This window comes from Ornithorhynchus anatinus, chromosome 8 (assembly GCF_004115215.2).
Source record: "Ornithorhynchus anatinus isolate Pmale09 chromosome 8, mOrnAna1.pri.v4, whole genome shotgun sequence".
NCBI classification, from domain to species: Eukaryota; Metazoa; Chordata; class Mammalia; order Monotremata; family Ornithorhynchidae; genus Ornithorhynchus; species Ornithorhynchus anatinus.
In genome coordinates this window covers 15,922,448-15,935,633 of record NC_041735.1, presented here as the reverse complement: position 1 = coordinate 15,935,633, position 13,186 = coordinate 15,922,448, and the positions used below count along the sequence as shown (strand labels likewise).

The following is a 13,186-nucleotide window of genomic DNA, read 5'->3' as shown; positions in this document are numbered from 1 at the left end:
GCCAGATTTGGATTTTATATATTTTGCCGTAGGCTAGCAAGAAAAGAACTGTATAAATTCTTAGGAAGCGAGAGAGTTGGGAAACAAACTATAGGTAAGGAAATTCAGTCACCAGATGTGCGTGCTTCTTTGGGATATTGCTTGTTTAAATTTATCTTTCATAAATGCTGATGTGAGCTCTAAGACCTAATATTAGTTTCATAAACAACAGTTCCTATTTGGCAAACTATACCCACAGGTCTCATTGACACCTTCAAGTGTTACAACAGCCGGTCAGATGAGAACAGTGTGAGAAACTTTATCTTAAGTATTTACTGTTATGCTAGAATATTGCTCAGATTCCTCTGGGGTAATTCAGCACTCCTGTGGGAAATATGTGACCTCATTTGCATTTTCTAATTGAATTGCTATCAGTTTTCCTGCAAGACTGCACAAAAAAAAATTCCTCTGGATCTCCACACTGTGTGTATTAACCATAGCAAGGCTTGCTTTTTTAATACTTGCCAAGAAAAAAAAGGGCCGATTTTTACGGCTCATCAAATGCACTGGATTTGCTGTCACTTTTATCCTGCCCTAATGCGAGTCAATTAAATACAGTAATTAATATCATTGTTTGTTGTATTCTGCATGAGCTACATGGGGCCTTGATATATATGGGTATGGCTGTTGATTGAAACCATAGACTCCATTCTATAGCTCTTTCCTAAAAAGAAAAAAAAATTCCCATTGTGTTCAGTAACTACATGGAGAATGTAGATGGGCTTCAAATGGGAATTATTTTTTTATTTCAAAAAATGACTACCTTTACTCCCTCTGGCTTCAGATTATGCCCAATTCACCATATAGATAAATAAATGTTGACTGCTATCTTCACATTTGTATGACAGAAAACTCCTCCCATCTTCAACAAGTAGTTAGGAGTGAAGGAAACCAAATTGAACACTTCTTGAATGATTACATAGTCTATTTCTTTCAATAAGATGTGCACTTTTCTTAAATCGGGGATATTTAAAATAAATGTACATGATACCCAAGGGCTAATGATTCCAAGCCTCTGGGTTGATGGAGCCTTGCTATCAATATTGTTAACTTCAAATATGAAAGACAGCCACATGAGCAATGTCTAATAATAAGCAAGAAAAATGTAGGCATGAGGAACAGGAAGAGTGTACATGTGAGTGTGTATGTGTGTTTGCATTTATTGGAGGTGGACATTTTGAAAATATGTCTCTGTAGACGTCATCATCATATTGATTCCAACAGTTGGGTTGAGCTCTTGGGGAAGCCTCAAGATCCCAGGCAGGATTGGAAACTGGATTGCGGCAGACCCTGGATCACCACAATCATTGTGAACACTGGGAAACTGCACCAATATATTGGTGCATGCATATATGTGGTTGTCCTCTATTTCCAAAGAAAATGATACTGGTACATACGTACACACAAAAATGTATATATATTTGCTTTCTCCTGCATTTAGCTATGCTTTTCTTGCTTATTGAACATTGAAGGGAGTTTTGAGGCTACCTGGCCTTTTCACTATTCCTACTTGGGGAATCAATCATCAAGTATTTATTGATCACAGAGCTATGAACTGGTTGGTAGCTCTGGGGAGGAGAATTTAATAAAAACAATTGTGAACTGGTCCACTTTTATTCTTTTAATGTAAGATTGGCTTAATGTGTTTATATTACCCATTCTGACTTCACCTACAGTAGAGATGGATTCTTTTCAGTAGGTATTTCAAAGATATTTCTTTGAAGTTTTAAAATGCAACTTTGGGGTGACGTCTTCTCACTGATGTTTGCCCAGCGTAGTGTAGCACATCAGTCATGCCATAAGGCCAAGGTTACAACTGGGACAAGGAACTCATCCCGTAATTTAAAAATCAAGGCCAATATGTTATTTTTTTAAGCAGAATTAACATTTATGTCTAGAAATAAATCATGTCTACTCATTCAGGCAGAACAAATGACTGCACTTTAGAAAAGAAACTTGCTTGTTATTCATTAGGGATGGATTTAGAATATGTATCTTTTCATGCGTTATAAAAGAACAGAAATTCCCACAGAACCATTGCTGAGGAATATATTTTGGTGTCAGCTCTACCTGGAAAAAAGTTGACGTTGACTCTTTGGTCAGGCAGGCCCAATGGGAGGGGTGATAAGTAATTATTGGGTTAACATGAATATGGCCAGTAGCCCAGAAAATTGAGGAAAACACATAGGCATATTTGGGTCCAAGCTACCTCAGAAAGGGAATAAATGGGGTGGGTGCAAACTCTCCCTCTATTTTGTGCTTCTTTCGTCTACGATATTGGAGGGCATATTTGAACAATGGCTTTACTAGTAATGTAATACTAAAAATGAATTTCCACCTCCTTTTGTGTTTGTGTGTGCATATATGTGTATACACAATTTGGTTGGAAACAAAGTTAAATACAACTGTATCCTTTTGTAATCCTCAAATTTACAATACACCTCCATTCAACTGTAATGTTCCTGAGGGCAAGAAACATAATAATTCTTGTTTTTGTGAAGCACTCAGTATCTACCAACCACTGTACTATGAGTGTGGGTAGATACAAGATAATCAGGTCGGAGACAGTTCCTGTCCCTCATGAGGATCACAATCTAATATTTAATCCACATTTTGCAGATGAGGAAACTGAAGGATGGAGAGGCTAGGTGATGAGGCCATTGACACAAAGCAGGCAAATGTATAGCTACGATTAGAACCCAGGTTCTCAGATTCTTCTGAATAAACATGAATTTTGATTCTGGTGTAGTCTCCCAAGCTCTCAGTATAGTGCTCTGTAGCAGTAGGTCCCCAATAAATACCACTGATTGATCCAAGTTTCAAAATCCTGACCAGTTTTTGTGTTATATGGACAATATGTTGTTCCAGCTTGTCCTTTCAATGAGCCAGGCAATATATAAATTTGAACCAGAGCCATATTTTCTATAGCCCTTCCCTCACCCATTCCTACTGGGACCAATTTCTGTGATCATTAAAGTGAAAAATCGGAGGTGCAAGAATTTGTACTTGTGATTGTCTAATTGCAAGAGCAATCAGACAATTACACCTTCAGAAAGAAAACCAAATGATTAATTGCATCAGAAATGATTTCAGTAACATTATTAGTAAAAAGCATCATATTTTCAATTAGAAACTTGAATGTTAAGCTTTCGACGTGCCATAAGCATTTACACTGGCTTTCGGGGTACAGATCTTTACACAATCCTGTGTCTTTATTCCATTTTTAGCATAAAGAATTATCAGGGCAAAAGAAAAGATAACCTTTCAAAGACTGATCCTTTAATCTATTCACATTACCTCCCTGCTTCTCCTTTCCCCTCTCCTTTGCCCCCATAACATATTTAGCTTGATGGGGTTTCCAGAGGTCAATCGGCCTCTCTCTGCCTTTCAGTTAAAACTGGTCTGAAAACATCCAGAGAGATGGCATCTCTCCTATTCTTCAAAACCCCCACAGAAGGAAACTCGTATGCCCTTATGCTCCATCATCTTTATTGTTGGAGAGGTTTTTGTAATGTCTAATCTCACTCCTGTCAGGGGTAAACGACCAATCCCTTCCACTTGCCCTCAGAGAAAATTGAGAACCTGAGCTGTCTGATATTTACGATGGCTAATGGCTGCCCTGGCAGGTATTGTCCACCCTATTGCGCCTCATCTGATTAACTTGTTGTATCTACCCCGATGCTTAGAACAGTGTATGAGAGTGAGCTTCACACATACCATAATTTTTATTATTATTGGGAAGACATGTGTGATGTCACATGCATTATGCTGGGCATGCAGAATAATGTTTGACATCATATGCATTATTTTGGGGAAGAAGCAGCAGGTAGCCTAGTGGAAAGAGCATGATCCTTCATTGTAATTCCAGCTATTTGTGACCTAGGGCGACACAACTTTTATGTGCCTCAGTTTCTTCAACTATAAAATGGAATTAACCTTCCTAGTTAGACTGTGAGCCCCATGTGGGACAGGGACTGTGTCTGATGTGATTGTTTCTACCCTAGTGTTATAGGAACTAAATTGGAGGATGAGCCTTAAAATTACCCGACATCCAGTCCTGTATCTCAACCAAAAAGGGCGGACAACCGAAAACCAGACTGTCCATTGTGAAACTGAGAATGTCCGCCCTAATGAATGGTAGAATATTTTTCCTTCAATCTTTTGCATGATAAATAATATTGATTCCTTAGACAAGTTTGCTGCCTTATTTTTGTAAGCTCTTTGTCACCTGCAATCACCATATTTTGGAGGATTTTATGCTTTATTATTTAATAGGATGCTTGTGAAGATAAGAACAGCCACAGTGAAACTGATATGAAATCACAGTTTGTTCTTAAGAAATTTCCTTGTTTAGAGGATTTTCTCCAGTTTGGGGGGAGGTTTTTCAGGTTTTGACAGAATTTTTTATGTGCCTGCCTTTTCCCCGAGGACAAAAACGGGCAGAAATAGCTATGAATTTATCAGCTGATATCATTCTACTTTACCTTGTGTCCGGTGTGTAGCAACGGCTTCTCGCCCACAAATAATCTGACCAGGGTGTCCCATCTCTTCAAGGCTTGGCGGTCCCACGCGGTCACCTTGAATGCTATCTGCTTAGGCGGCAGTTGCATCTGATGGGCAGCAAAAACAGTCCCATCCGACCCTACTTTGAAACCCAAGTTGTTGGTTTCATAATGCACTGCCTTTGTCCCACTGCAGCTGCTGAATTTTACTGCAAGAGGAGGGAAGGAGAGGAGGTATCAAGATGTGGACTTGATAAGAGAAGCAATTAAATGCAAGTTGCAGACATTTAATTTTCAACCCTGTATACTCGTGCACAAATAACCTTGAAGAAAATGATTTAACTGTTTTTTCAACCTTTCAGGCAGGCTATTGTGTTTTATGCTTCCCTCAAGGGGAACTGGCTATGGAGCTTTCTGAAGAGAAGTTGATGCAGTTTCATTAGATCTAAAACTCAGCTGTTCTCGACTTTTACAAATGGATTTATTCTTTGTCACTATTACCTTTGAATTCAACTGGAGTCCATTAACTACAGGGTGGGCATTCTTTACCTAAAATGCCTCCTGCCTTCTTGTATCCCTGCAGGAGCCTGCCTGCTCTATGCAGAACTTCAGACCACTTAACAGATATTTACAAGGCCTTTATTCTTTTATTATTCACTCAACAGCCCCCACCCAAAACCCAAAGCAGAGAAGATTTTTAAATGTTATCTGAAAAATATCATCTGATAGATAGTAGTCAAACCACGGAGGCAGTAATGTAATCCTATGCTTCATGATGGTTCTGCTTATTACATTAATGAGAGCGATCAGATACTTTGAAGCCTGCTTAAAAAAAATGCATCACACAGACCTCGCCTACATAACTGGATGATGGTTTTAAAACTATGAGTCTTGGGGCTGTTGACTATTTTCTTGGTTAATTGAAAATATGAAATTAAAGGCAGATATTCTATTGATTCTGCTGGGAAAGGCACACTGATTTCCTTCCAAAACATTAATTAGACAACAACATTGATAGCGTGCCTCTTAATGACTTCAGGATTATTGAAGTCATTTTTAACTCCTCTGCAGAGAAAGGTTTTCTAAGCTGCATATTTATTTAAATCGCATCAGTTCATTTTTTTAATATATATGCTGTTGGAACTGTCATCTAATGCTGTATGAAATTATGAGGCAGTAACAGCAAATGTCACATTTTGCTGATAAAAAACGATGAATAAAGTTACCTAGTATTTATAAGAATGTGGGTATCTAAGCAATTATGGTGGGAGGATTCGTTTTTAAGTAATTTCACTGTCACAGCTTGCATGAATTAATTACTATTTGGTCTAAAAGCCTAAAAAAAGATAGTCCCTGTTTTGTTGGATTATTTTTTTCCCCGTCTTCACATTTTATTGTTGTTTGCCTTCAAATAAATAACTTTTGCATTGCCTCATCCTGATTATTTCACCCTAGGCATTTCTCCAGGTATCCGTTACTCCCCATTTCATGATTAGAAGCCAAATGTATTTTAGTACAATGCAACTAAACCATTGACTTAGGGGATGGGAGAGAATAGAGTATTCAAAGTGCTTATGGTGCAATGTAAATAATAATTTCCTTAATGGATTTAAAACAGAGGTTGGGGCCCCCGTTGTCATTAGACAAATGATTTTCTTCCTCATAATGAGAAATTAATAACATTTTTCAGGTGTGAGGTAAATTCCAAACTCTTAACAATAACTTTTTCCAACAGAAACAAATTAAAATCAACTACAGCCTGACTGGATCAATCATGTCTACCACAAAAGTACCACCACTAAAAATGATGTCAGACCTACAGTTGTCTGGAGATTGATATGAGTACTCCTGTAAGTCCCTCTGTTCTCTAAAAATAAACCTCTGATAAAGTAAAAAGAGCCAAGTCCACTCAGAAGGAATGGATTTCTGCAGGAACATATTTAAAGATCTACATTTAGGGAAGTCATACATCTTCATCACCATGGTGCAGGGTACTGAGAGGTAAGAGTGTTCATTGTCATTTTTCTCCCAAAAGGTTAGGACACCCTTCCCAGTATGTGCAATGTGGCTATGCAAAAAATTCAGCTTCTGCTCCTTTGTCAGCTGGATGGCCCAGAAAGTGTAATCTTGAGTCAGTCCCTGATGTCCTTTCTGGGTAGATATACCTATTTATGGAATTTTCTGTTGGTCTTTTTGAAGGCATGTCATCTGGATCAGCAACGCGACCTAGTGGAATGAGCATGGGCCTGGGAATCAGTATGCGCTTAATAAATGCAATTGAATGAAAGAAGAAGGACCTGGGCTCAAATCCCAGATTTGCCACCTATCTGCTATATGGCTTCAGGAGGGGACACACTTCCTGGGCTTCACTTACCCCATCTGTAAAATGGGGATTAAGAATGTGAGCCCCATATGGGACAGGGACTATGTCCAATCTGATTTCCTTGTAACTACCCTAGTGCTTAGTACAGTGCCTGGCACATAGTAAGTGCTTAACAAATCATAGTATACTGGATAGAGCATGGCCTAGGGAGTCAGATGGTCATGAGTTCTAATGCCGGCTCTCCCACTTGTCTGTACAGTCTTAGGCAAGTCACTTCACTTCTCTGGGCCTCAGTTACATCATCTATAAAATGGGGGTTGAGGAAGTGTGCCTGATGTGGGACAGGGACTGTGTTTAACCTAATTTGCTCGTATCCACCCGGTGCTTAGCGGAGTGCCTGACACACAGTAATTGCTTAACAAATACTACAATTATAATTATTATCAAATACCATCATCATTATCGTCATCATCAAAACCAGGCTCTCTGACTACAGTCTGACTCCTTTTTCCCAATTGCCTTAGTTACTCGTGGCCCAGCTAGAGCACATCCCAGGGAACTGATTTTATTGGTTCTCTCTGGGTCATGCCCAAAGAAGTGACTTTGTGATAACGATGATTCCTTCTTTTGAGCAGTCACTGTGTCTCACCATCTCACTTGTGAAGGCTTGGTCCTATTCTGGTGGCACACTGATATGCGGATTGAAGTAGCAAATATGTGGTTAGTTAGGTACCGTATTTATTAAATGCCTACTCGCTCTTAAGGACTGAGCTACGTACCAGGTAAATAAAGGAGAATCATTTCAGAGACAGGCAGGGGCCAAAGAAGGCCTGTTCCATACAGTTGCAAAGATCTATGAATGGACCTGAGCTACTTCACTGTGAGTCTCGTAAAAGATGCATATTCTTCCTTGGTCTTATGCTCTAGTGGACAGATTCCTGAATTAGTTTCTATGCCAACTTCCTCCAATCCCTCACCGTTTCTTAAGGGCAAGGCATTTAACCTTTACATAACTTGCCCGACTGGTAAGATGAGTTAATAACATTGCAACAAATACACTGTCGATGCATGTGAGAGCTAATGGAGGTAATTGCAAAGTACTTTGAGCTCCTTGATAGAAACATAAAATATGTCTTCTCAAATACAGTTCATCTCATTTTAATAGATATATTAAGGAAGGGCCATGGCTATTAAAATATCACCAAAGGTTAAAAAAAATCATTATCACCACTTGGGTACAAAAGATAAACATAAAACATAAATACATTAGTATTTTAAAGTCTTTATATTTGATCTTCAAATCTTTTTATTAGTGTTCTTGACAAGACAACTGGCAGAATACGTTATACCCTTCCACTCATTATTATTTTACTGTATTAAATACCGTAGATTTGCAAAACCACAGAGAAACACAAAATCCTGTTTGGTACAGTAAAGTAAAGTTGTGACCGGATAGTTTAAGAGCATCACACCTCGATGTATGCAAAATGGATATACACAACCGTTTCTTCCTACACCGAATCTATTTACACCAATTTGTGGATTGTATTATACCAGAACTGCCTCATTGTGGGAACATCATTTCATAATTCTTCCATCATTGTGTATCCAAATAGCATAATGAAAATGTGTTCTAGTGGAATGGGGTGTACATATAAAAATGTGAATATGCTCTGTAAGAATTGTATTTGAATGCATACTTATTCAATGATTTATAGGTAAAATCTTTGTGCATGGAAGTTATGAGTGTATTTGAAGAAATTGGTCTGTGAAGACATCACACTAGAAACAGCAAAAATTCTTTAAAAATAAAAGCCTTCTACAAGTATTTCAATTTTTCAAAGTCATTTGATACATCTTCTGATTCATGATGTATGGGCTAAGCGTTTGCCTGGCATGAAAAAGTACATATTAATTAGTAGGACTTGATCATTGTCCGGGGAACATAGATTTTCATATACAAAGTGAGAGTGATTGCACTAAATAAAGAAAATTACTGGTGAGGTGATAAACAATTATTTTACACAAATCATTAGTTGACTTGCTCTGAACCAAGAAACAGACATGAACATTTTTAAATGTTCTTAAACCTCTGTTTAAAATACAAAGCAAAGGCTCCAATTTTGAACTCTTGAATCATGCCAGGGTCCAGTTTTACTCTCTATTATCTCAAAATTGCTCCCTATTGCATGATGGCTTTCTGTGATTTGCTAATTACTTCTATTAGTTTAGAACAAACTTGACAAGAGACTAAAGGAATCCTGAGAGAAATTAAGTCTAATTGTTTAAGCATGGATGGTCAAAGTCTCCACTTTCTCTTCCTCTTCTCTAACGAAGACCTCCATTATACCATGCTGAATTAAATATGGGAAATCAGTCACTTGCTGCAAATGCTAGTGAGTGTATTCAGATTCCAGACCTCTGAAAAGTTTAGCTGGTGTGCAACAGTAAGCCTACTGAGTAAAACAAATATTCAGTGTATGTCATTTAGTTCTTTTCCCTTTTAACACCCCCAAAACCTATCTCAGTGACTCAGCATATCCATGCTACCTGCAGTACATAATAGGTGCCTATCTCCATATTTATTTATGCACTAAAAACTGCACATGGTAATCACTGTATATATTCTACTGGCACAGGAAATTATGGGAACAGCAACGGTAATGGGCTAGCTGTGTCCCCATACTGGTAGGAAACTCTTCATTGCTGTTCCTACTGCTCCTTATATTCCTTTTTCTCCTGGGGATAAAAACTTCATTTGAAAAGCAGAGCCCAAGAAATGATTATAACCAAAAGCATTCAGGGTCCTCCTACCTCTCTGGACTGGACTGTTATAAAAACAAAAGCTTCTTCCTTCAGATAAAATGTGTCTAAACCACGCTTCTTTCCAGAGAAAACACACACTACAGAGGGAAGGATATTTAATTCCTTTTTGCATTTAACAGAGCCTGTTGATGCCTTCCCTTTGCTTCACAATTGAAACATGAATGAAAGTTGATGAAATATTTGGGCAGTTGGAGCCAATGTTCAGTCTGACCTGAATAGCTATTCATAATGTCCAAGTAAAAAAATACATTCTCAGAAACTATCCTGGCTGAGACCTTTTTGGAAGGAGGAAGCATAGTCAATGAGGAGAAAACCCAAAAGATTTTTGACATAGCTGGATGATTAGACTAAAGATATGTACTATTCATAGTGTTCAAGTAAAAAATACATTCTCAGAAACTATCCTAGCTGAGACCTTTTTGGAAGGAGGAAGCACAGTCAATGAGGAGAAAACCCAAAAGATTTTTGACATAGCTGGATGATTAGACCAAAGACATGTAAGTCTCCTCAGACTGTGATGTCATCATTCCCATAAAGAGGAATATACCAGCACCTGGCCAGCCATCTGTCACTGGGATGTGCTGTCATTCCTATCTCCACGAACAGTGGCCTCTCCAGATTACCCCAGAGTCCACCACTACATTCGCTCCAAAGCATCCATCTTTGTCATTAATGGAGTCTGTTTTGCATTCCCAGTTTAGGATTCAGGTCCATTAACTTCAACATCCTAGGACTGAAGTCTCTTCTGGCCCTTTAGTGTTTCATAAGGGTAAAGTCAAAGCCAGCATTCTCATCGGTTTAGATAGAAAGCTCCTTGACTTCAGGGACTGCGTCTATAAACTCTGTTGAACTTACCTAAGAGCTTAGTAGAGTGCTCTGCACACAGTAAGGGCTCAGTAAATACTATTGATTGAAGTTCTGAGCCTATCGCTATAGAAATTAAAGATGTGGATAGCTGAAAAATCGATGCCTTTGGCATAACGAACTATATAGAGTGCTTCCTGAGGAAGTACACTACAAAAAAGCACAGTGTGTTCAGGCTGTGTGCATAAAAAGATGACACAGGAACCCACAACACAATATTTCCTGTTTAAGCATATTCCCAGAATATTTCCAGAATTAGTTGCAAGCAAAATTAATCTTTCTAGTAATGCAACTATTATGACTTAAAAATCCTGAAGCCTTATTTGTTTTCTTTAAAAAAATTCATTATGTTTAATTCATGCAGAGTCAGTAAAATACGCAGTGTGCCTGATGTCGTTAATCTTTTTCCTTGGAAATCACTAAATTCACAGAATTTGCAGTTGATGTAACTCTGAAATAAAAACCCACAAAATTCTGTTTACCAAGCTCAGATCTCTATAGATTTGTGTCTTTCCTTTTTTGGCCAGTTTGAAATCTAAGGAATACTGCATGAATTTAACATTCAAAGGATGCCGCATCTGTAATTAGGATTTCAGATAAACAGCAGAGTCCCACATCTATCATTTTTTACAGGATGGTGAAAAAGTTACTTTTTTTTTATATACCGTAGACATGTTCGGTGATGCTTATCAGAAGCTTATGCTGAAAACTGCATCAAATGCCCAATCAAAAGAAAAACAGTGCAGATCCCTCATTAGGAGTCTCTTAGGTTTAACCCTTTACCCTCATCAATTTTAATTGCTCAGTCCCTGAAAAGAAGCAAGATGCCAATTTGGGCTGGTTAAACAGGTAGTGAGTGACACACCGATAAGCTAGTTTATCTTCAGCAGCCTATTTGACATTTAGAGAGGCATTAAATTGTATCTTCCTCCAAGGTTGATATGGTGTAAAGATGCATTGTGTTTATGAATCGTGCCTTTTTATTATTTTTCTTGTTAGACTAGTCGGGAGGGACCCAACCATCAAGATTTTGCTGACTATATGAATTGCCCCAAACGTGCCATTCATTGCAAATCTTGGATATGTGGACATTTCCATCTCATTAATGTTTAGGAATAAGAGGGTCAGAATGGGAGTCAAAAGGATGAGGCTGTTTACTTGTTTAAAATATCAAAAGGCTTATTCTGATCACTTGCGATGGAAGGGAAGGAAAACGTCCCAAGTTCTACATGTCAGATGTCTTTAAAGGATTTTGACTTATAACAGTGAAGTGTCTGTCTGAAGTAATGCTTGGTAGCTGACTTACAGCTCTATATCAGATCTTATCTGTTCTGGGTTAGGAAGTTTGGATTCTCATTTCCTGTTTCTCTGCCTGCTACAGAAAGGTGGACATCCAGAGAAGCAGTAGGATATGAGTGGAATAACCTGGTTGGGCATTTGATTTGGATCCAATCCAAGGCAACTTGTATTCTTGCACTTGTCCAAACAAATGCATCACAATCTGGCTGTCTATCTTCAGTTCCTTCTAATAACCAGCCTTCCTTCCCAGAGACATTTCCCTTTGCTCAACTAAAGCTTTCACGTTCACTCTTGAGTGGTACTGAGCAGCACTCAAAATTTCTGTTAACCACGATGTGCAGAATCACACTCAGGGGATCTGTACCAGAGGCTGTGTTGTCAGGAGGGAATTCTTTCCTGTAAGCATTAAGAAGGCACCTTGGGATTCAAAAGACACTGGGACAGGATTAGAATGACCCCTTTAGCTGCAGAGAAGTGATTGCTGAATCCCCATTAAGATCAGGATTAAGGAAGAAATAAAAAACATAGACCTTGATCTTCAAGGACATAAATATGAACAGCACATAGGGATTTAAAAGACAATGGAAATGCCACGGATGTCATGGTTTTACTTGACTTGATTTTTAAAATAAGTCTATTCTCCAGAAGATAAGCACACACTTCGGTACAGCTGGTAGCATTTCTGCTAGTAAACCAAGGAAGACCCATTCAACCGAGTCATTAGCTTACACTATGGACATCTCTGGGGTATTTAAAAAAACTCAGAAGAAGAATATTTTGAAGTTGACCATTCATGGTTTGCCACATTACCAGCCTTTTATTACTTCTTGTTCTAGCACAAGGGATGCAGTCCACCTACCAATTACAAATATTTATTAAATAACACCTCAAGGCTACCTCTAGGTAGCTTACGCTGATTAACACCATTTTCCAACTTCCCCTTATCCTCAACATCATCATTAAGAGTATTTGTTGATCACTAAATGTATGAAGAGCTGCTTTAGTAATAATAGTAATAATAATTATAATTGTGGTATCTGTTAAGTACTTACAGTGGGTTAAGTACTGTACTAAGCGTTGGGGTAGTTACAAGATAGCCAGATTTCACAAGGGGCTCACAGTCTGAGTAGGAGGGAGAACTGATAGTGAATCCCCATTGTGCAGATAAGGGACATGAGGCACAAGGAATTTAAGTGACTCGCCAAGGTCACAGAGCAGACAAGTTGCAGAGTTGGGATTAGAACTCAGGTCCTCTGATTCCCAGGCCTGCGCTCTTTCCAGTAGGCCATGTTGCTTCTCATTTTAGGCACTTGAGGAACATGAACATATGTTT

General features: G+C 38.4%; 1 protein-coding gene across 1 annotated transcript in view; it reads right to left on the bottom strand.

Annotated features, from left to right (window-relative positions):
- CDH4 (cadherin 4) overlaps window positions 1-13,186 on the bottom strand; it is a 678,282-nt gene that overhangs the window by 270,986 nt on the left and 394,110 nt on the right. The window contains exon 3 of the mRNA XM_029071066.2: window positions 4,524-4,750. Within this exon, the coding sequence (XP_028926899.1) occupies window positions 4,524-4,750 (227 nt within the window). The remainder of the gene's footprint in view (window positions 1-4,523; window positions 4,751-13,186) is intronic.